Source organism: Pipistrellus kuhlii, unplaced genomic scaffold (genome assembly GCF_014108245.1).
Source record: "Pipistrellus kuhlii isolate mPipKuh1 unplaced genomic scaffold, mPipKuh1.p scaffold_m20_p_22, whole genome shotgun sequence".
NCBI lineage: Eukaryota > Metazoa > Chordata > Mammalia > Chiroptera > Vespertilionidae > Pipistrellus > Pipistrellus kuhlii.
In genome coordinates this window covers 9,095,001-9,119,639 of record NW_023425521.1, presented here as the reverse complement: position 1 = coordinate 9,119,639, position 24,639 = coordinate 9,095,001, and the positions used below count along the sequence as shown (strand labels likewise).

At 46.7% G+C, this 24,639-nt stretch overlaps 1 protein-coding gene across 1 annotated transcript in view; it reads right to left on the bottom strand.

Moving 5' to 3' along the window:
- The window catches only part of MARCHF10 (membrane associated ring-CH-type finger 10), an 82,299-nt gene that overhangs the window by 40,925 nt on the left and 16,735 nt on the right, over nucleotides 1-24,639 (bottom strand). Inside the window, exon 4 of the mRNA XM_045586334.1 lies at nucleotides 8,411-8,582. Coding sequence (XP_045442290.1) covers nucleotides 8,411-8,582 — 172 coding nt within the window. The remainder of the gene's footprint in view (nucleotides 1-8,410; nucleotides 8,583-24,639) is intronic.

The following is a 24,639-nucleotide window of genomic DNA, read 5'->3' as shown; positions in this document are numbered from 1 at the left end:
CGAGGCTCTTCCCTCGGCCCTCCAGCTGCCCCCGGTCGGAGGCGGTGGGCAGGCCTCAGTCTGGCCTTTCTGCGGCAGAGGGGGAGCGCGGGGAAAGAGGGAGAAGCCGAGAGAGACCCCGGTGGGGTCGTGGGAGGGGAGAGGGCCGAGGTGGGGAGAGCAGGTCGACGGGGGAGGAGACCAAGTGAAGCTACTGATTTGTTCGCTAACCCCGCAGTCAGCCTGCCAACCTCGCTGAGGGCGGGATGGGGGCACCTGGAGGAGAAGTCACGACCAGAGAGGCCCCCTCAGGCATGACACATCTCTCAGCTCTGCCACCAGCCAGCTGGGGCACCTTGGATCGGCGGCTTACCTTCCTGAACCCGTTTCCTCGTCTGCAAAGAGAGACAGGCGCCCTCTCTAGCCTTGCTCCTCCAAGGGGTGGGGGGGGGGGGGGGGACACACTTGGACATATTCTGGGAGCTTCCGAGACATGCGGGGACGCGGCCCACCCGAACCCACTGACTCAGAACCTGCGGTTTATCAAGGTCGCTGGTGTTTCTGGTGAACTTGGACGCTTGAGAAGCAAGAATCTGGGACAGGTGCCCAAACCTCTCTGACGAGAATGAGCTGTAGCGCCTGTTACAAGCCCTGCTCTGCAGGCCCCTTTTCTGGAGGTTCTGCCGCGCTGGGTCAGGGATGGGGACCAGGGACGAGTATTTTAATTAGGGACCTGCCTGGCGATTCTTAACATCAGAGAAGTTTAGGAGATGCTACGGCTGAAATCAGTTCCAGCATCATTGTAACCACCTCGGTTGAAAACCACTAAAAGGCATGCCTTGTTTTTCTGGGCTTTTCTCAATGCTTCACAGGTGTTGTGTGTTGTTTGTTTGTTTGTTTGTTTGTTTACAAACGAAAAGCAAGACCCTCCACCAGCAAAAACATCACGACTCTCTGTGTTGTGACCGTCGCTTTACCCTGGGGTCTGGGCCTGAGTCCGCGGAGTCTCAGAGGCGTGCCTGGCCCTGTGAGGCAGGGGTCTCGTCCCGAGTTTCTGGAATCTTCTGCAGCACCTGACGCTGCCATCCACTTCCTCCTTCCCAAACGCCTCTCTTGGCTCCTGAGGGAGTGGCTCCTCCTCCTCAGATCGTTTCTCCGGAGTTGTCTTCACGCATTTCCCCCTTCACTGTTCTCAGCCCCCAAGATTCCTTCCTCATCTCTCTTCTCACTCCGTCCACTCTCACAGGGAGAGGCTTGTGGTTGCGGCGGCCTCTTGCTCACTGTGGGCCCTTGGATTCCTCCTGGCGGCCGGGATCTGTGCTGAGCCTCAGCCTGGGTACCTGGGGGCTTCCTGGCATCTCCTCCTGGCCCTCCTGCCTGGCCCTCCGAGGCGACACCCTCCTCCCACTTCCTCAGCTTTGGCAAAGGCAACCGCCTCTGGCCTCGTTTTCTGGGCCAGGACTCCAAGGTTTCTTTGATTCTTTCTTTTTCCTCATGTCCACACCCAGTAGTCACTGAGTTCCGTCAGGTGTACTTCCTGCCACATATCCTCAAGCTCGGGCCCTCTTCTTTATCCCCTCTGCCTCCGCTCCTGGTCAAGCCCTTCTCATCTCTCTCCGGGTCCACGGCAGCTACTGCTTCTCTGATCCCTGCCTGAGTCTGGCTGTCCTCGCCTTCCCAGCCAGTGCTACAGCCACGCTCAGCTTTAAAAAAGGCCGGTCTCCTCCAGTCACTTCCTGCCCAGCCTCTGTCCATGATGGATGCTCTATTGCCTTCAGGGTGACGTTCAAGGCCCTGGGGGACCTCGTCCTTGCCTTCCACAGGGTGTCAACTTCATACTCTGCACATCCTAATTGGCAGCCTGACCCTAAGCCAGAGCTTTTCAAGCTCGAATGTGCAGGGAGCTTGTTAGAGGCAGGTCTGACTCAGTAAGCTTAGGTTCGGACAAGGTCTGTATTTCTAACAGGCTCTCGGGTGACGCCTCCTAGTCTGGGGACACTTGGAGACTTGAGGCCCTAGCTGATTTGTAATTCCTTGATGTCTGTCTGATGTCTCTCGCTTCCCCTCTTTTCTGCTCTCTCCCCTCTATGCCTTGGCACACTCAGCATATCCAGCTGGCACATCTTTCTTGCCTTGCTCCTCTGGCTAAACCCCCTGTCCCTCAGGGTTCTCACCCCGCTCAACGCTCTTAGCAATGACTGTGGTCAGGGCATGTAGGCTGTGAGCCCTGGAGGACAGGCCCTGTGTGTTTTATTTCCATATCCCCGGGACCCATGCAGTGGCTGGCAGGTAAGCACGCAGTGAATGAATGAATGAAGTGAATGGGTGAGTGACGGGTGAGAAAACCAGTTCACCCTGACATCATATACCCAGGACGGTGGGGGCAGTTGAATGTATTTACTAGCATCCCATAGGGACTGGATAAATGGACGTCTTCCTTGATAATCAAATAATGAAAAGATTTTATAATCAAGTTATAGTCTCTCTTACATCTCAAACTACAATTTCTCTTATTAAGAGGCTAACCCGAGAGTAGCATACGGTGTTGGGCAGGCTTCATAAGCAGAGGGGGGTTGGGAAATAACCTTTACCCAAGGCCTAGCCTATACCCAGGATTTCAGTGCTCCTGTCTGCCTGGTGAGGCAGGTAAGAACTCCCTTTTGCTGATGAGGAAACAGTTTGGAGAAGTTGCCAGTTCACATTTACAGGCTATAAAGCGGTGGATTAGGATTCTGAGCCAGGTCTTCAAATTCTGCTCTGTGACACCCCTGAGCCCCTCTGTCTTGGACGCATTAGCATAAAAGGGCTGACAATTATGATGGTGATGATGATCTGTGTAAAAATGGCAGCATTCCCTTATGCTGGTTGTTTTCTAACTTGGGCAGGTAATTTGGAAAATTGTTGGACAGCTCAGCCATCATGGCTCAGTGATTGAGCATCGGCCTATAAACCAAGAGGTCATGGTCCGATTCCAGTCAGGGCACACGCCTGGGTTTCAAGCTAGATCCCCAGTGGGGGGGGCGGGGGGCGGGTATGCAGGAGGCAGTGGATCATTCTCATCATTGATGTTGCTCTCCCTCTCCTTCTCCCTCTTCTTGTCCCTGTCCCTCTCCTTCTTCCTGTCCCTCTCCCTCTCCCTCTCCCTTCTTTGAAAATCAATATATATATATATTTTTTTCTTTTTTTCTTTTTTAAAGTTGTTGGACACCAGCAGGTTGCCTGGAAATCCATTAGCTGTGGCCTTTCAGAGAAAGTCTTTAAGATTCATTTGCACCAAAACCAGTTTGGCTCAGTGGTAGAGTGTCGGTCTGCGGACTGAAGGGTCCCGGGTTCGATTCCGGTCAGGGGCATGTACCTTGGTTGCGGGCACATCCCCAGTAGGGGGCATGCAAGAGGCAGCCGATCGATGATTCTCTTTCATGGATGTTTCTAACTCTCTATCCCTCTCTCTTCCTCTCTGTAAAAAAATCAATAAAATATATATATATTTTTAAAAAGATTCATTTGCAAGGTAGGTTTTGAAGATTTGGAATTTGCCTCAGATTTCTCTTCCAAGCTCCTCTTCAAATAGATATTCCCCAATTCAAAAGAGACCATGATAATTTTAGATGTTTATCTTCAAAGATTGAATCCACTGCTTTTTCTTAGTTTTACAAGAACACATCTTCACGATAAGCCACTATTAGGCTGAATAGGTTCTGCCACTCCTACAAATCTGAGTCTGGTAATGACTAACATTGAACTCAATAATAAGTGAGGATAATTTCAGAATGCTTGGCTTTGTTTTAAAGGGCAAGATTCTGGAAGCAGGCTCCAGGCCTCCATCCAGATCCGCTTCCCTGGCACATAACCAGGGGGCGATGCCCAAGCTCTAGGTGCAAGGACAGAGCACCCTCACTTCCCATGTGCCTGGCACTGGGGCAGAGGGCGCTAGGACTCCAGAAGCCAGAGCCCCACAGCACAACGGCCTCTGGATGCCCCTGTGTGTCCTGGGAGGGAGAGGTAGCTCCTTTCCAACGCAGGCTGGGGTTGGGGAGCAGGAAGGAGTCCGGGAACCAGAGGCGGCTGTGGCTCCCTGCCCTTCCCTGTCCCCCCCCTTGTCCTCGTCAGGCCTGCTGGCCATTCTGCTCCCTACAGATCCATCCAGAATTCCGAAAGAGGAATACGGGACGCTGCCAGGCTCATTTCTCACCCTGTATCCACCTTGGTCATGAGACCGGATTTCTGAATCAGTTACACATCTGGGTCGTGAGTCTGCCTGGCTCTTCCATGTTTTTGGGGAGATAAAGCCAATCTCTGGCTTGGTAACTGCTTTCTAATCATTCATCTCTCTCCGTTTGATGTTTTGCTCTGGAAATTCGGGGTGTAGTAAAAGTGTCTGGACCTGTATTTATGTTAGCATTTAAAAAATATAACTGATTTTTGGCAAAGGGAAAAAAATGATTGGAGGGGGAGGGGGACAACATTAAGACAAAGATAAAAGCGTTTCTAGTTCATTCTCCTCATTAAACGCAGCTCTTATGTGCTAGATGCATGATGCTATTAACATATCAAGGGCCTATGGTATCAGGCAGTATTCTACAGCTGAGCATAGTTTTATCATTTACTCCTCACAGAAATCCTAGCAGATGAGATCTGCTTTGACCCCCGACCCCCACATTTTACAGATGAGGAAACTGAGGCACAAGAAGTTACTTTCCCAAAGGTACACAGCAAGTAAACAGTGGGGCCCAGATGCTAATCCAAGCATTTTGACTCCAAAGCACGTGCCCACCCATATCCTGCACATCCCGGGTGGAGAAAGATAGTAAGGAGAAGCAAAGCCAACTAAGTCATTTAGAAACTGTTCCAGGGAATATATGGACTTAATTTAAAATGTGTGAATTCTTTCTAATAGTGGGAAGAATGATGAACATCTGACGCCTTCTCAGTTATAAATCTATTCGTATCGAGCACGGATTGTTCCTCTACTGTAAACAGCCGTTTTAGGGGTCCTAGATGGCAGTTCACATAAAAGGAAAATCTTTTTTTATGACGTGGCTCATCATTGCATACATACATTTGCATGGAAGTCACATTCCCCAGATACAATATTTTTTAAAATGTAATTTAATTTTTTCCATCACCATTTATCTCCTCTTACACCTCCTACCCCACAATCACCTCACTGTTGTCCATGTCTGTGAGTTTCTCTCTTTTTTTTTTCTTTCTTTTTTGCTCAACCTCTCCATCACCACTCCCAAGAACCCCCTCCTCAACACATATACCAGGTCTGTCTGCCTGTTTTCTATTTATGAGTCTATTTTGCTTGATAGTTCAGTTGGTTCATTAAATTCCACATACGAATGAAATCATATGATTCTTGTCTTTCTCTGCCTGGTTTAGTTCACTTAGCGTAATGTTCTCCAGGTCCATCCATGCTGTCCCAAAGGGTAAGCTTTTCTTCCTTTTTACAGCAGAGTAGTATGCCATTGTGCAAATGTACCACAGCTTTCTTAGCCACTCATCTCCTGATGGACACTTGGGCTGCTTCCAAATCTTGGCTGTCGTAAATAACGCTGCAGTGAACATAGGGGTACACACATTCTTTTGAATTCGTGTTTCAGGTTTCTTCAGATAAATCTCCAGAAGATGAATCGCTAGGTCATAAAGCAGTTCTATCTTTAATCTTTTGAGGTGACTGTGCAGTTTTCCACAGCGGCTACATCATGCTGCATTCCCACCAGCAGTGCACAAAGTTCTCTTTTCTCCACATCCTCGCCAACACTTGTTGTCCTAGCTACATTATTTTATTTGGTAGAGGTCTGGCATTAAACCATCTGGAAGGCTAACCTATGAGGCAAATGTTGCAAAGGGATTTAACTGTGTTTGATGCTTCAGTTTTGCAAGAATTCGAGGTCTGACATGGGAAGAAGTTTTGGTGACTCTCTGCCAACTTTGGATTTACCCCAAAATGCTTTAGGAAAATAATTTCTCTACAGAGGCAAAGAAAAGCAGGAAACCATAAATATACCTGGCGAATTAGATCAATGTGTCCAGATAATCCAGGGCCCAAATCCTTTATTTTCTATAATAGGGCATTTATCTGAATTTTCTGAGTAGTCCCCATCAGTCAATTCTCCTGTTCCTAAAGAGACAGCTTAAATTCCTGCCATGTCTCTGGGCTCCCATTTTGCTCTGCTAATTAAGGAACTCTGAGGGGCTCCTTAAGGGGTGAGTCTACACTTGTAAATAGAACAGATCTTAACACACCAAGGCTTTGCTTTCAGCCAACTTCATGACCAGCCTAGTTTGTTGCACAACAAATTTGGTTTCTATAGCAACTCTCATGTCACCAGGGCTGCTATGCCCACAGCCAGGCCATGGTCCAGCTCATGGTTGCATGGGTTTGGGACATAATCTACGACATAATATGATAATAAAGGTGGTAGTTTTTATTTTAATTTAAAAATATATTTGTATTGATTTCAGAGAGGAAAGGAGAGGGAAAGATAGAAACATCAATGATGGGAAAGAATCATCGATTGGCTGCCTCCTGCAGGCCCCACACCAGGGACCAAGCCCACAAGCCAGGCATGTGTCCTGACTAGGAATCGAACCATGACTATCTAGTTCATAGGTCGATGCTCAACCACTGAGCCAAACTGGCCTAGCAGGGTGGTAGTTTTTAACAGATTTTTATTATAAGTAACACCCCTCATTTGATGAAATTGATGTCTTTCTGCCAACTTGACTCTCTTGCCTAAACCTTGGTGCTTTGCACTCTAGCAGTTCTTCAAATTCAATGTTTTATAGAACGTAAAGTGAATTAACTCATCCTTTTTGTCAGTTTTGTAAGTTCCATATGGAGAATTTACATCTGTATTAATCAGACACGCTAAAATCACTGAGTGAGCCTGCACTGTTCATTTTAATAATATTTCTCAGAAGATGACAAAGCACACCACGCAGCAGCTACCCAGCTTTAGCAAGAAAAATAAAAAAAATTATATCAAGTGTATGGAGTTGTGTTATTTAAATTTAAATTTAAATTCAGCTGGGACCTGTTTGGCTCAGTGGATAGAGCATCAGCCTGTGGACTGAAAGGTCCCGGGTTCGATTCCGGGCAAGGGCATGTACCTTGGTTGTGGGCACATCCCTGGTGGAGGGTGTGCAAGAGCAGCTGATCGATGATTCTCTCTCATCGATGTTTTTAACTCTCTATCCCTCTCTCTTCCTCTCTGTGAAAAATCAATAAAATATATTAAAAAAATAAAAATAAATTTAAATTCATTTTCCCCCTTATTAAAAACATCTTCAATTCAACAAGTTACAACATGTATTTTGAAATATTTGGGGAACGGTCCTACCTGTCTTATTTCATTCTTAAAGAATGGAATCAAGAAACCAGTTCCTACGAAAAGTCTTCCAAGTGAGATATTAACTATGATGATGTGTCCCCCTAAGAAAAAAAAGCGTTGGGGGCTTTGCTTGAAAGGACATCATTTCATAAGTTCATTAAAAGCAACAAAGTGTGGGCGGTTAATCTGACAGCTGCCATTTTCTTGAGCATACGTTAAGACTTCACTGGATGGATGGTTGTATGACAAGAGCTATTCAGGATTAGAAGGTATAATAGTTGTGGCTTGGATGTAAGTGGATCACACGCTATTTGGGAGTCCTTCGGCAGCTAATCTGGGTCATTTCCATGGCACTGCGAGCAGACGGCGGACTTTCTTCCCAGTTACCCCACGTCCACGCCAGTTCCCAGAGGAATCGACTTTGTCCCACAGATGTTGGCTCTGATGGGGATGAGCCAGAGGGATTCTAAATATTCAGTTGGATTCATCCCCTTTCTGGATATGATTAAATCACTCCTGCCTCAAGCAGAGGACTGGCCTTCGCTTCAAAGGCAGCTAAAGAGTGAATTATTTACCAAATTGCACAAAAGGGAGGATTTATCAAGCCCCTTCTCTCCCAGAGAGGACAACCTCAGAAGCGGAGGCCTTTATTACTCATTCTTGGCTATAAATTATGCCATTCAGATGCCTGTGAAAGCTTCTCTTCATGCTGTTGCTGGAGTCATAAAACTTGATACCTGGGGCCAAATGCCTTTATTTCCTGACCCCCCCCCCCCTCCGCACACACACGCCCCGAGGGTGAAAAAGATGAAAAGGCAGCAATTCCGGCGAGTGCCACACCAAGTCAGTGACTGGGCAGAAAATGCGGGCAGTGGAGACAGTTATTCTGCATAGTCCATGCCTCCTTGACCTGATATTCCCCCAAAATGGATTTGACCATTTGCATAATAAGATCATCGGACCCTCAAAAACCTGCATTGGCCACCTGGAAACCACTTGGATGCAGTCAACATCACCCGTTTGATAGCTGTCATTACCTTTCACGCTGGGATGTTAGAGTCTGTGAATCTGAATATAAAGTGGCTACTCACCCGGAGAGGGTTTGCTGGAGCCCACTTTCCCTGGTTGCCTTGCAGTCATGGTACTTTTATGTTTCTGCTTGACGGATGTCTGGTCAATTGCCGGAAGTCTGGAATCATAGTTCATCGAAGAACTCTTGGCAGATAATCCCGGTTGGGCTTGAAGATCCTCCTCACTACTACTCTATGGAAAATGAAAGGAGTTTGAGTATCAGTAGCCTAGTATTTTTTAAAATATATATTTTATTGATTTTTTAGAGAGGAAGGGAGAAAGAGAGTTAAAAACATCGATGAGAGAGCAACATCATCAGCTGCCTCCTGCACACCCCCCACTGGGGATGTGCCCGCAACCAAGGTACATGCCCTTGACCAGAATTGAACCTGGGACCCTTCAGTCCTCAGGCTGACGCTCTATCCACTGAGCCAAACCGGTTTCGGCAGTAGCCTAGTATTTTTGCTAAGCAGAGGGAACAAGCCACCGCCATCAATAACTTGGGAGCAATCCACCATGATGCTCAATAGGCCCTTTCACCAGTGAGATTTTGATGGACTGGCTTATCAATGTAGAAATGATAGCAAAGTGATGAGTCGTACTTGCAGAACATTATAAGAAGAATGCACATCTACTGGTCTGTCTGGTAGAACATTATGAAGAGGCTGCATTTCTGGCCCTTAAGTACTGCAATTTGATGACCAGTCAACAGTTCATGTTCGAAGCTACATGAATGTCGTGCTATTTGTTGTCTGAACTACTTTGGAGGTGGGTGAGGAAAAAACATTCCTTGAGTTAATCGTACACTGGACAATGGAAAGGAAGTTTAGATACTGTGTTGGGATCGAATAAGTCAGACCTCAGTTTAATATTCTGAATTACTGGGTGTAACATAAGACAGACTGGTCTTTTTAAAAGTCCCCTGCTTGTCAGTCTGCTATAAAGAAGTCGGTATAAATCTATGCGCAGACAAACCATGATTCCTGCAATGTCAGACTGTCTTAACACAGCCTTGCAGATGCAGTAAAAGCTATGCAGCCATTCGATAGCTTGTGTACTTCGCCACACTTCCAACCACCAAAGTAATGATGGAAACAATATAAATGGCTTGTGAGAAACCTGGTCTAGAAGGGTGATTTAAGTCCTGCCTCATGGTTTAGGTGCTGGTGTTAGTATGATTTGCTAGGCCATATGCTCAGCAACAGACAAAACCACAAGGCTTCCTGCACCCCGTCAACCCCAGGAATTCCAACACTTATCACTAAATCCCCCCACGTTGTGCATTAGTCTAGTGTTGGAAAACGCAGTCTTTTGCAGACACAGAATGCTAAATTAATGTTCCCCTCACCTCCCCAGCTGTGGCAATTTGTATTGATCTTGCTCATCGGTCTCACCGACAGTTATGGCATTTTCATTTCAAGGCTCCTGACTCAGGAAAATACTCTGACTAGCTTTGAGTTATTGGGTGCAGCATAAGACAAACTAAACTCCAAAAAAATCCCCCTTCTCGTCCATCTTCTGTAAAGAAGATCAAATCTACAGGTGGACACACCGTTACCCTCCCAGACTGTAAATCATGCTTTGTAATTCAGAGTCTGGATCCAGCCTCCCAACAAATAATTATTGTTTCTCCCTACATTTTCAGCAAACAGACCACCCTCAGATAAAGGGACAGGAAAAGGCAAGGGCATAATGAATTGGTTGTTCTCCCCTTTCCTTTTTGATTCTGGAATTAAATAGAAATCTTTGAAAATTATTCTGAAATGTCAAAGATGAAACATTAGGTCATTTCTGAACATGAAATAGGCTCTCCATTCTCAGTGAAGGAAATGTGGGCAAATTTTAATTATTGATGCCTGAGGTTGTCATAGGCAAGAAGAACATCCGTGAGCGTGGAACAAAATTCCTCCCACAAACAATTCACGTTAGTGGGTGGAGAATTCTCTGCTGCACCAGGCCATGGTGAGCTGGGAGGAGTGCCTGAGAGACTTCAGTGGGTGGAGTGGTAAGCCATGTTTATCTTTCCTTCGCCTATTCACTCATTATACCTTAAGCCTTTAGTAGGACAGGTGACAGAAAGCTTGGCCAATTACGCCATGCTTGTTGCATAGGGAATTGTGCCCTTCTGTTCTGAGCACATCCATCTCTGGTTCCTGGTTCCACCAACCTAACTTCCAGTTGGTAGTTATTCAGAGTCCAGAAATTGCAGCTGGAAGTGGGTGTTTTGTCAGTTGGAGACTAAAACCAGAATGGCAAGAATATACTTAGGAACGTGCTATTGGATCTTTTCCTGCCTACTTCGTTGAGTAATCTCAAGCAAATCACTTGACCTTCTTGTGTCTTTATTAATGTCTTCTCATATACTCAGCCATTTTTATGTATCCTTTCTCATGAAAAGCTATCGTATTTTTTGGGAGGACCCTCTGGTGCGTGTGTGTGTGTGTGTGTGTGTGTGTGTGTGTGTGAATTTGTTAGTAATTCATTCTGGCACTAAAGTGTGGTATCTAAGATTCAGAGCCCAGGTTCCTGGGTGTGCATCCTGGCTCTTTCATGTTATTGACTGACACTGAGGTAGTTCCTCTCTGCATCTCAGATTTGCCCCTCTGTGACCAACAACATCTACCTGTGGTGGTTCTGTGAGGAGTAAGTGAGTTAAGGTATGCTTATAGCACTTAGAACGGTGCCAGGCAAACAGTAAGTGCCATGTGCATGTTGGCTTTTGCAGTTGGCCATTAATTCATGTTCAGCCATTTAAAAAATTAACCAGCTAATGACTGAACATTATCAATCCACAGTTGAAACCAAAACCAAAAGTCCCAATGAAGATTTCAGTAGAATTTTCACCTATGCCATAGAGATATGAACAGAGAGGTGGGTCAATTCCTATAATGGACTCTCAACTTTTTCTGAAAGCAATTGATGATAGCTAGAATTGATCTAATCTTAAGAAAATATGGCACACTTTTTTTTTTCAGACAGTGAAGCTCTAATGGCCAATATTTAACAACATGTAGATTCTCAAACAATAATAATTATTTTGATTTAAAGTTGTTTTTAAAACTATGTCTTTTCCTCTTGTAATTCTGAACAGTAATTACAATCTTCATTTCTTCCCCCATATGTTCCTACGTTAAAATGTCACATGGAGGTGGAGGCGACAGAACACTGCTATTATTTGGGGGAAGAGAACCAGTTCTCTTTCAAAATCAAAGCCATGAACACAAAAGATAAAATAAAGTGAAAACATCGCACTACTTGATGGAGGTGTTGACTTCAAGTCTCCTATTGGTAATTTGATGAGAAAGTCCTAATAAAGCCGTGTTAACGAAATAAAGTCATTGTCAAAAATCAGTCTTTTCTGGAATAGGACTCTTAACGTTTTCCAAAGACCCCCAGCTGGGCTAAGGCATCATCCGTACTGAAGCAGAGCTATTCCCTGGCCCAGGGCGAGGCCCTCTCCTGAGGTGACGGAGGACTCACACTGGGAAAAGCAGGGGCGAGGCTTACCTTAGGGCATGTTCGCAGCCTTGGGCACTGTAGTCAGGACTTAATAACATTAGAATGGTTATAGACAGACTAGAAGAAGGAGAACCAAGGTTCCTCAGGGAAGTGGGGTTGACTATTGTAGATTTTTACACTGGGACCTGAGAGGGTTGAGTCTGAAATGGCAATGTGACAATGAACAGAGAGGATCAGAAGAGCAAGGCGACTAGATGAAACCGGGGACAGCAAAGATGAAGTCATTTTCCAACTCTTGCCTGATGGCGCATTTCCAGCACCAGGAAACTGGTTCTCAACTGGCATGCCCGCCCCTCACCCCAAGATGTGCTGCTGAATTCAGCTTGATGTGTACAAAACCCATTTTTGCCACGTATCACGAGGACGGCTGAGCCGAGCAGATCTTAGAAAACAGCTCAGGGTACGGCTTGCTGTAAATAAGAGAGAAGAGGCAAGGAGTGTCAGGCTGGTGCCAGAGAAAGACTGCATGTCTATATCGCCTTTGAAATAAATGCAGTCTCGTGAGATTCTGAAAGAGAGTGATCAAGGCAGTGAACCCCAACAGGCAAACAGTGACAACATGGAAAGGGTGACGGAGGGACTGTGAATGCAAATGAGCATTTTCAGAGTACTGTGCTCAAAGTCCATATTCAAATTGTGCCTCAAACAAACCCAGTGTTTTCTGGGATGGAGTTCTGTGTGGTGGTAGTGGGCAAGGAGGTGGTATGTGACCAGAAATTGGTTGGATTTTAAAAATTTGAACAGTTTAGTGTAGTGTTTAGAAGCACATTGAGACTGCTCTCAGGTGGGTATGGTCTACAATGTGTTTCTCCTTCTTCCTTTAACTCAATTCATATTCTCCTTTTAGCTGGGAGGAGCATCAGAGGAATTCAAAAGACTTGATCCATCAAAAGGATCTCGTCCATGAAAATACCTTCTACTCAAAATAATACGTCATAAAACATGGGAATTAATTGATAAGTATATGCCCCTGCTATGTCTTCAACCTCATGCTAGGCACTATGAAGGGACATAAAAACAAGACACTTACAATGTGAGAGACAAGATTAATACCATACCAGCAAAACGCAAAAATATTTGATTAAGTGATAAATAGCGCGGCACCAATTCTGAATTTCAAAGGAACTCAGAGAAAAAGTGGAAATCAAGGGAAGCTTCAAAGGAGGTGGTGTTTTCTGGGACCTGAAGGATGCGTAGAAACTGTCTTAGGCCCCAGCTAGTTTGACTCAGTGGACAGAGCGTTGGCGCGTGGACGGAAGGATCCCAGGTTTAATTTGGATCAAGGGCACGTGCTGGGGTTGCAAGCTTGATCTCCAGTAGAGGGCGTGCAGGAGGCAGCGGATCAATGACTCTCATCGTTGATGTTTCTATTTCTCTCTCCCTCTTCCTTCCTCTCTGAAATATATATATTTATTTATTTATTTTTTTAAAAAACTGTCTTAGGCTGGAGGCCGCACATGAGCCAAGGTATGATGGTGCATGAGGTATGGCATAATCCTCAGAGAGTGAGGGACGTGTCCAGAGCATAGGCTTGGGGAGGAGAGGTGAGAAATAAAGCTGGATGGTAAGGTGGGGGTCAAATGCTGGGGGGCTCTGAGATTTAAGGCTTGAGACTCAATGAGATAGAGAATGGGTTTCTGAATAGAAAAATGTGTAAGGTGGCATTTACAATGAGCTTGTACGTTGCTTTCAGAGGGCGAAAACAAACACCCTACAAATTTGCCCGTGAAATAATCCTTCAGCAGTTTCAATGGCTGATTTTTGTAAAGTGTAATTCTTTTCTTATTACAAAAGGAATGTATGCTCATTATGGAAAAAGACAAGCAGAAAGAAAAGCAATTTAAAACAATCAAAACCCCCTTAACCTTGAAATTAAAACTACAAATAGCTTGGTCTGTATTCTTTCAGACCCCCTTTAAGGACTGGGATGGAGACTACTAGCTTCCCACCAAAATCCCTTCCCATGTGGTAAGAGTTGAGAGGTTGGGATGTGGCTGCCCACCTTGAACTGAATGTTACCTAAGAATATTTAATGGTCCCATGACATTATCTAATATGGAGGAGCATATTCAAACCCAAATATCACCAAAATGTCTTTTTGAAATTAAATTTATTGGGGTGACATTGGTTAAAATGATCATATAGGTTTCAGGTGTAAATTTCTATGATTCTAGATCAGTATTGTACATTGCATTGCGTCCATCACTCAAAGTCAAATCATCACCATATATTACCCAAAATGTCTTTTTAGGTTTTTGTTTTGATTTATAATCAAACAAGGTACATGCAATGTGTGAAGTTATTGTGCCTCTTCAGTTCTATGGCCTGTTTTCTTTGTCATGTTTTTTACTGTTTTGAAGAGTCCCAGCCTCATTGAATATCCTATATTCTGAATTTTATTGTTTCCTCATAATAAAATTCAGGTACAAAAGAAATATTGTACCGATTTACATTTCAAGATGTATATGAGAATGCGTTTCTATGCAACTTTTCCAACTATTATCTTTTAAAAAGTCTTTGTCATTTTGGGACAAGATTATAATTTTAACTTGTAACTTGTATGTAACTTCAATTATTACACAGGTTCATTTATTTGTCTCATCTATTTAGAATGTATATTCCATCACTTTATAAAAATGGTCTGAGAAAGTTGAAATCAAACAGTCTTCCAGAAATGGAACAAGAAAAGGCAAACTAATTTATGGTGCAAACACTAAGAACCTACTGGGAAGGGGCGTGAGGGAACTTTACGGAATGACAGGAACTTAATGGAGGTTTGGGTTACATGGCTACACCCATGCATTTGCTAAAACTCATTAAATAGTACTCTAAAATGTTCATTACAGGTGATTTTTACCTCTAGAATGAAAACTGGGAAAAATATGATCAAAATCACAGAAACGTAATTACGTATATTCGTTGGGCTATGGGAGTGATTAAGGAGTAAAACAAAGACTTTGCCCTTACAGAGGTACAGCCTAGGTGGGGAGGTAGATCATTTAATAAAATAGTTATTCAACAAATGTAAAATTACAAGTCATACTTTTTTTTTTTTTTTTTTAAAGGAAATGGATAGATAGTATAGAAATATAAGAAGATAGGGCAGCCCTAACCGGTTTGGCCCAGTGGAGTCAGTCTGCGGACTGAAAGATCCCAGGTTCAATTCTGATCAAGGGCATGTACCTTTGTTGCGGGCACATTCCCAGTGGGGGCGTGCAGGAGGCAGCTGATCGATGTTTCTCTCTCGTCGATGTTTCTGACTCTTTATCCCTCTCTCTTCTTTTCTGTAAAAAATCGATTCCTGGTCAGGTTGTAGATTTGACCCTCAGGTGAGGATTAAAAGTAAAATATATTTGGGAAGTAAAATTGATAGGACTTGGTGATGTATTGAATAGGAGGGTGAGGATGAGAGAAAGTGTCAGATTCTGACGACACAAAAGAAAGAATGAAGGGCCAGGCTGGAAACTGCAGCAGTGGGCCTGCAGAGTTGAGATGTCTTTGAGACCTCCTAGAAGAAATTACTGAGTAAACAATTGGCTATTAAGATCTGAAGATCAAAAGTGAGGTTTGGGTTGGAAATAAAGATCTGGAAGTCATTCACCGATAATGTCTTGATTTTGGCAGTTAAAATCTTGAACAGGGCTTCTTGGGGATGGGGCATGAACTTGGATGGGGGAGAAAATTGCATCTTTATCTCCAGCTACCTCTAGCTGAAATCTAAGCATATGCTTCATTTACGAACTCAGGCAGCAAACCACAGTTGTATTAGCAGTACCTGCGATTTTGTCACGATTAGAAATCACAGATATTTTCACATTTTGTTAGATTTGTTGCCGATGTCTCAAAATACCCTTTACGCCCGTCACTTGTTACTTAATGTGTTAATAACGAAGCACATACATTACTGAATCACAGATTTCTAAAAAGATTCTGATGACTATTTCAATGAAAGTGGTTTCCTTTGAAATCCTTTTTTTTTTTTACATTTGAAAATATTATTCTAAGAGGAGGATTTAGAGAGTTCAGCATACTATCCAAAAGGTTTGCAACACAAAAATAGGATAAAGCCACCGGCTATAGAGACGCAAAACCAAGCCTAGAAATTCCAGGTCTCATCGGAGAAGGATGAGATAAGGAGGAAGCCCGCAGAAGAACGTGGCTTCGCAGTGTTTCCTGGAAGACTGGAGTGGCCAGGTCAAAGTTGCCAAGAGGACTGAAGGAGACCTGCCGCCTTCGGAGATGAACAGTCACTTCTGTGGAATGAGGGTGTGGAAGCCAGATTGGAGTGGGTTGAGGAGCGAGTGGGAGGTGGGGAAATGGAGTCGGTCGGTGTAAATAATTATTTTGAGAACTCTGACTGTGAAGAAGAAACAAGTGGAGGGGATGCGGGATCAAGGAAGGGCTGTTCTGTTTTTTTTTTTAATTTTTTTAATTAAATTATTATTTGTGTACATATTTTAATATTGCCCCCTCTCCCATGTGTTGTTTTTTTGTTTTTGTGTGTATGTTTCTTGTTCAGTTTTTGTAGGAGCCCTTATATCATGATTAAATGCTGATGGAAGCCTCTGGTACAGGGAAAGGATGACGGATGGAGTAAGGGTCCTGAGAGAGCTAGGGGGCGGGCTCCTGAGCACAGGCGGAGAGGGGGGAATGAGGGGGAGGAGGTGGGTGGGTGGGCAGCTCTGAGCTGAGGACTGAGACATTGACGATGAGAAATAGGTTTGAAGTGGAAGGGAGTTGGCCAGGGAAAGTGGGCAGCATTGAGGAGTTCCAGGAAGTTGGTGGCTGTGACCTTTCAGGGGCAGCATTTTTCTCCAACAGTCGCCAGTGGCCTGGGTAGGGGGTCCAGAGACTGTGGATGGGCAGGGCTTTGGCAGAGGGGCGGGGGAGGGGGGGGGGGGGGGGGGAGAGAAGACAAGAGTCAGGGGAACCAAGGGATCACCCACAGAATCTAGGCTGCTTAGGAGCAACGAGAGGGCATGGGGAGAGGAGCCCGCGGAGCAGAGGCTCCCCAGAGGTGGCGGAGATGGCACCGTGGGAGTGGGTGAGCGGAGGGCTGGAAGGCTGGTGCTCAGCAGTAGACTTCTGAGATGGAGAACTTCTGGTTGGGGATGCAGTGGAGGGTGTGCTGTGGGTGGCGGGGATGGCAGACTGAAACGGAGGGGGCATTAACAGGCCCCGGGGCCTGAGAAGCCAGGGTGTGGCTGGATGAGCCGGGGAGATGCTGAAGTGGTGTAAGACTGTGGCAGGAGGTCAGGCGGTGGGGCGAACAGAGATAGAGCCACAGAGTCTCCACTGCGTAAGGGAGAGAGGCCAGGAGACAACGGGATGACCGGGGGGTGTGGGGCAGGGGAGATGGTGGGATAAAACAGCTTAAGCCTCAGTGGGGTCGGGCTTCCCACAGAGCCTGGGGAGCAGGGAGCAGTGGTCTGGGAGCCGCACCCGGAACGAGCAGGGCAGCCTCCTGCCTCCTGAGCCTGAGGAAGGGGTGCAGGAGGGAGGGCAACGGCGCCCTCCAGGGAGGGGCGCTCTGAGAAGGGGTCTGATGCCATTTCTTCGGCTGCAGGGAGGCTGATGGCTCGCACCCTCTTCCAAATGTGCCCAGCTCTGGACCTAGGCTCTTCCATCCACCTGCCGTGTCCCCCCACCTCAGCTCCCCACTCCCCCTTCTAGCTCCCCCAGTCCAGCCGAACATCTGCACGCGCTGTGGGGTTTTCCATTGGGAATGCGACAACGAACACTCCTGCTCCTGAGCAGCGCTAGCCTAAGGTAGAGGCAGAGAGGAAGGTGTGTGCCTCAAGGTGGATTTGAACCCAGAGGGTGGGACGGCAATTCCAAGGAGAGACCAGAGCAGAGTCACCTGACCCTCCAGGAAAAGCCTTGGAAATTCTTCCCAGAGCAGGTGCCCTCAGCATTGAAGGTCAGGCCATCAGGGCCTGGAGTACCTTGCTAGCGTATTGGAACATGATCCCATGCCTTTCTATTACGCTCAGCAGACACTGCCCTGGACCGCGGACATTTGTGTGAGGTCCTGTCTCACCCAGGTGAGCTCCCTGAGGGCGGGGGCGGGGCTCATCATGACCGCCTCCCTGGCCCCCTGCACGGTGTCTCAGACACGAAAGGTTTACAATTCCTTAACAAATAAAGCAATAGGAAAACCAGACAACCAGGTTCCCGGATGAAACGCTGTATGTGGTGTAAGGCAGGCATGCAGCTGAGTGAGAATTCCTCACAACTGAAAACATTTTATAATTCGATATCTGAATTTTAATTGGTTTTTAACAAGTTTATTTTTGGTTTTAAAAACGGATCAAAATCATTTTTAAAAAACGGGAATTTTAAAAATAAAATGTGGTCAACTGAAGTACATAGCACCACAGAAAATGGGAGGAAAAGCCACTTTCTATAATAAGCTTCTCTCCTGCAATTTCTGAGCCTTTGCGTTCAATTAACACAGGAACTCTTCCGGTCAGAGGCCACCCATCTCGGGGCTCTGGCAGTCTCAGTGAGGGGGCTTGGGGGTGACAGTAGGTGTCTGAATTGCAGCCTGGTGGCAGAATCACCCTGGTGCAAGGACTGACCCTGGGCTATCTTATCTGCTGAGAAAGGCAGGACAGTCAGTGTTCTGGAAGCAGCTGCCATTTAAATTGACAGCTGCCCCATTTTACTGCCATGACCTGTTTTAAAATTACCTCCTGGAACTCTGATGAAGTGCAGAAACGGAAGAGGGATGAAGCACTGCTGGCTTTGCCCAAGACACGGGTATAATATCCGTTTGCCCCACTGATGCCATTGGCAGTCTCCAGCAAGGTTTGCCCACAGAGGGGCCTGCGCATCAGCCATTCCAATGTAGCTACAAAGCTTATCCTAGAGCAGTGTTTCTCAAACTTTTGACATATGTGTACCCCTTCTATAATTTTTGTAACGCTGAGTACCCCTCGTACTCATGAGAATGTAGAATTAGGCGCAGCTAAGCACGGTGCAGTGCATATCCCCACCAAACTCCGGTGCAACGCGTACCCCCACCAAACTCTTCCCATACCCCTGGGGGCACGCGTACCACATGTTGGGAAACACTGCCCTAGAGGAAAGATCCAACACAGTCTGGAGAGTGATCCGGAGGGACGTCCAGTCACAATAAGACGACTTCTGTCACGAAGGACAGTGAATCCTGAGCCGACGGTGGGCCCTTATGAGCTTCCTTGGCCCCCGGAGAGCTGCCCCCCAGCTGTCCTCTGTCTTTGTGTTCCTGCCTGCCCGGGACAAAAGGAACGACCAGGGCTTTATGGAAGCCAGCTGTCCCTGTGCAGAGCGGTATGCGAGGGCAGGAATGCTCTCTCCAGGGCAGAGGTTTCCAAGGTGTTGACGACAATTGATGAATCTTCAAGCCCAGACCGGCCACGGCACACAGGCAGCCTCACCGCCTCACCAGACTACAGACCAGGCAAGGTCAGGGAGCGTTCATTCTTCCACGTAACAGCGTGACCTTTCTGTGCTCGCTCAGGGGGAGGAGTCCTGGCCTGGCTGCTACGGCTTTGTCGCTCTGACCTCAACATGTGCTCATGCCTACAACATCCTTGCAACTGTCAGCCACTGAACATTCATTGAGCTCCTTCTATGTGGTTGGTGGCCATTGGGAATATGACAATGAACACTCCTGCTCTAATATATTTTATCGATTTTTTACAGAGAGGAAGGGAGAGGGATAGAAAGTTAGAAACATCGATGAGAGAGAAACATTGATCAGCTGCCTCCTGCACACCCCCTAATGGGGATGTGCCCGAAACCAAGGTACATGCCCTTGATCGGAATCGAACCTGGGACCCTTCAGTCTGCAGGCCGACGCTCTCTCCACTGAGCCAAACCGGTTCTGGTACACTCCAGCTTTTGAGCAGCGCTAGCCTAAGGTAGAGGCAGAGAGGAAGGTATGTACCTCAAGGTAGATTTGAACCCAGAGGGTGTGGTGGCAATTCCAAGGAGGGACAAGAGCAGAGCCACCCAAACCCCAGGAAAAGCCTTCCCAGAGCAGGTGCCCTCAGAATTGAAGGTCAGGCCATCAGGGCCTGGAGTACCTTGCTAGTGTATTGGAACATGATCCCAAAGACAACGGAATTCATTTATTAAAAAAATAATTTTTTAAATTGATTTCAGAGAGGAAGGGAAAGGGAGAGAGAAAATCATTGATCAGTTGCCTCCTGCATGCCCCCTACTGGGGATCGACCCCGAAACCCTTCAGTCCCCAGGCTACTGCTCTACCCACTGAGCCAAACGAGCGAGGGCCACTAAAGAATTTTTAATAGAGTGGTGACGCGATCCAATTTGCTTCTAGATCATCATTCTTTTTCTTTTTTAAAATATATTTTTATTGATTTTTGATAATAAGGAAGAGGGAGAGAGAGACAGAAATATCAATGATAAAAGAAAATCAGTGAGCCACTGCCTCCTGCACGCCCCCTACTGGGGATCGATCGGGGACCCCTTGACTGGGAATGAAACCATGATTCGCTCAACCGCTGAGCCATGCGGGGCTGGAGGATCATTCGTCCTGCAGCCTGGAAGACTGGAGGGAGGGATGAGGTGAAGACAAAGGGACCAGGGCAATGACTCCTACCACCATCCAGGCAAAAACAGACAGACCCTGGGAAGGGAGGTGCTGGGGGACAGATTCAAGAGAGAGGAGATAGGACAGCCCAGCTTCGGAGTCCGGTTACCGGGAAGTGTGAGGAGCAGCAGGGGGAGGATTCTCAGATAATTTCCCGAATCCTGCCGTGGGCAGAAACAGACTCACGGAGAGGAACCATCTGAGGGCAGAGGGTGACGGACCCAGCACCTGGAGCCTGAGGGGCTCCTGGGGCACACCGAGGCGAACAGATCAACAGCTAGAACGGAAAACAAACGCAAAAGAAAATTCCCACAGTCCCGCCCGGGTCCAACTGTGGGCTGTGCGTCCCGCCCCTGCGAGGCACATTCCGGGCTGGAGACGCCGTGGGCAGAGCGGCCTCATTGCTCAGGTGCACCTCCAGGGAGCAGAATCGGAGCCAGGCCCTGTGACAAACACCCCGCCAGGTGCTGGCGATGACTCACTGCCCCCCGGGGCGGGGCGGACAGGACTGGTGTGTGCTTGTGTGAGCTGTCTCCTCCGCACTGGGGCCTGGGGACAGGAATCTGACAGCGGATGAGCAGAGGTTAGAGGAAATTAACAGTGTGACTCCCGGAACGCGTATGCCCGAGCCAAGTCCTGCCTGCTGCCGTGACCCTGCCAAGGGTGCCCGGTAGGTTGCCACTGACAGGTTAATGGGAGACCGACTTCCCAAGAGCTGTTTGAAAGAGGAGAAGCTGAAGATTTCACAGACAGGACAGGCTGAATAAATAGGCAGTGAAAGGAATTGTGCAAATATCCCCAGGTGGTAGAAAAACACACAATGCAAATCAAGCCTGGCTTGATTGCCTATTGTATTGCAAAGTATTGCTTGGCCAGTTGCTGGGAAACAAAACCCCTTCCTGGCCCAGGGGTGTTGTCTTGTTTGTGTTTTGGACTTGACCGTGACCTGGAGCAGGGCTGCCCCGAGATCTTTCTGTAACGGGAAGTGATCTATATGTGCGGGGCCCAGTATGGCAGCCACGGACCGCATGTGGCTTGTGGCTGCCGAGCATGTGAAATGTGGCTAGTGAGACCGAGGAACAACCGACTTCTAAATTTTATTTTAATTCATTTACATTTAAAGTTAAATAGGCCCCAATATGCTAATGGCCACTGAATTGGACAGCTCAGTTCTATACGTTCGCTGTATGGATGGATATTCTGACTTCTTAAGCCACTGCTCGCTACTTGAAGAGGCTTTAGTGAAGCCTCCCAAGTTTGTGTGGAGAAACGTCTGATGGACATGTCTGTGCGGCGTCACCGCCTCCACCTCTGCCTTACCTCGCTTTCCTGGAGATCCAGGCGATCTCGCTGATGTAAACATCCTGGCTCCGGCAGGCCCGGGGGGCAGAGCCAGCTGCTGCTGGGATCCGGTGAACTGCCTCCTTCCAAAATAAGGCTGGGTCCTTGTGACCTGCGATCTAAATACTTGGTTGCTCGGTTGAGGATGGCGAAAGGACGATAATCCTTCTCTTATTAGCAGAGCAAACGGTGCTCTTGAGAAACAGAGATCTCATCTCTGCTTTCTTTGCCAACCAAGTAAATGCAGTGACGATGTGTCCTCTGTCCTTGAGGTTTGAGCACCCCTTCCAGGAAGATTTGAAGGGCCCAGGATGTCTCTTCTGTAGAAGGCTGCCGTCCCCAGGTCCTGGGCGAGTCATTTTCATCGTTTGCTCTGGGGGAAATCTGGACCCCAGTCCCTTCTCCGTGAACGTGCCAGTGCCCTGTCTGTCACGGCCAGCTCCTCGAGGCCAGCAGCTGTCCCGGGGAGACGAGTTCCTGCTCACATGGAGAGCGCGCTTCATTTTTCAGTCTACTAACTCCTCCGGCTTCCAGGCGGTTAGGTGGAGCTGATGTTTACTTACCTCCCAGTAAAATTCTAAGCCGATCAAACAGTTCAAAAGGCTGCACGTAGCCTTAAAAAGGACCTAAAATGAAGTTGCCACGTAGGTGGGCTTGTAGAAATCTGGCCCGGGGCTGAGCTGGGGTGGAAGAAGGTATTCATTCTAGAAGCATCAGAACCTGCCCCTCCGCTGACATCTGTTGGAGCATCATTTGCAAGAACAGTTGAACACTAAGGCAATTTATAACGTAACCTAATGTTAGTATGACATGTAAGCGTCTCACTCGTTTTCATAAAGATCCCATGAGATAAGCATGATGATAAGGATCTCCTTAGTGGGACACTGAAGTGCGTAGGAGAGCAGTTTGCGCCTGAATTCCCGCTGCGATGTGGGAGGCGGAGCTGGCCCTTGGTGATGAGTGTTCTTTCTTCTGGGCCACACCACCAGCTGACCTTAGTCAGAGGCACCACTCCACAGACCATCTCAGCATAGGCTCCGTATGCTTTCTCTTAGATTTAGATGGAACACAAGCTCTGCCTGACCAGAGCTTAAAGCCGCTGGTTATAATGAGGGGGTCACGTCATAATGCAGTGGCCACCACGTGAACTGTGCGTTTGGGGATCTGCCCACCTCTAGGCAGGTGTCGGGAAATGATAGCTTGATTACTTGACGGTAAATGCCTCTGTTACTTGACAGTAAATGCCTCACTTATTCCAGGCTCCTCAGCATTTGACAGTCTGAGGCTGGGCTAAGGAATGGAAAGGAATTACAGTACGTGCCAAATTGCAATGCGTATGTGTTAAGTGATGGGAACTGCAATCCGTGTCAAAATTTGGTGGTGGCACGCTTCACGTCATGACTGCACAGAGGGAAATGTCCATGGATTAAGCAATCCGCTTTCATACTGCCCACTCAGTCAGAGAGTGAACTTGCCTTCAGAAACCAGAGGTAAAACATTCCTTAGAGTTTTCAGCCTCAGAAATCTCTGGAAGGAAATTACTCAAGAGGATGTGCGCCTAAGGAAGAGGGCTCTGGTTAGGTTTAAACAGCTGCTCTTTCTCCTGCCCTTTTCTGATCGACCAAGGATCTTTTGTACTCTAGAGTCTGATGTGGCTTCTGTCCACTGAGCTCTGGAAACTGGATCAGTCTGCCTGGGTCCTCTTGGCGAGGTGCCAATGTTCTTTTTTCAGAGTCTCCTCTAGAAGGCTAGCTCCAGACCCTCCTAGTAAGGAGAATCCTATAGAAGGAGCTTTGATACATCCGTCATTCCCCCAGGATTTGAGATATAGCAGGGCAGGCCCAGACTAATAAGGTTTAAGAACAACCAGCTCTTTAGGTTGGGATCCAAACCTGGGATGGAAATTCTCCAAACCAACCCATGATCCTGGGGCCTGAGGGTTTCTGGGGTCTGGTTTGAGTCTCATAAGGAATCTCTGGCTTCACTCGAACCCAGCAAACATGGAGGGACCGAGCCAGGAGGGACCAGTGTTATGAGCACACAAGTCAGATGGCTGTTGAAATGTTGCGTTTGGTGAAATCTCTCACTTGCCCTTCCCGCGCCTTTGATCCAGAGGCAAATCCTCCAGTGTCTCCCAAGGAATACCTGTCATACAGAGAGCCAAGCAGAGGTGAGTTCACTGTGGAAAATTCTGACTTTGTCACTCTTCTAGATAGAGAAGATGCGACCTTGAAGGCACTTGTACAATCAAGGCCCCAGCCCTTGGGGAAAAAAAAATTTAGGATTATGTAAATAATATTTTGAGTTCTCTGACATTGAATACTCTTGTCCTTGTACTTTAGAATAGGAATTGCCAGTTTTATGCATTTTTACCACCTATTTTTGTCTTTATTTCATAATTACTTTTATATGGACAACTATGTCCTTTGTAGATGTGGTCTGAGTGTTTTGCAATGATCATTTAAAGAATGAATAATTTTTACAGCTGAAGAAGAAAAAGACAGGAGTCTGTTACCTGCTTGTCCCCCAAATAAGTTTGTAAAGAGGATCATGAAACTTCAAGTCCTAGAATATTTCAAATGCATGAGCATTGCCATACAAAACAGCCATGGCTATGCACTTGGGGTCTTTGCATGAAAATGGAAGAACCCTGCTGCTCATTGCTTAATAAATCCAATCTAGGGAGATTGCTAGATGCTCGCTCTTTGACTTAAATTTACATTACTTAAAAAAAAAAAAAAAGCTGTCCTTGATTTTTGTTTCTAAGAACAAAAATATAAGAAGCTA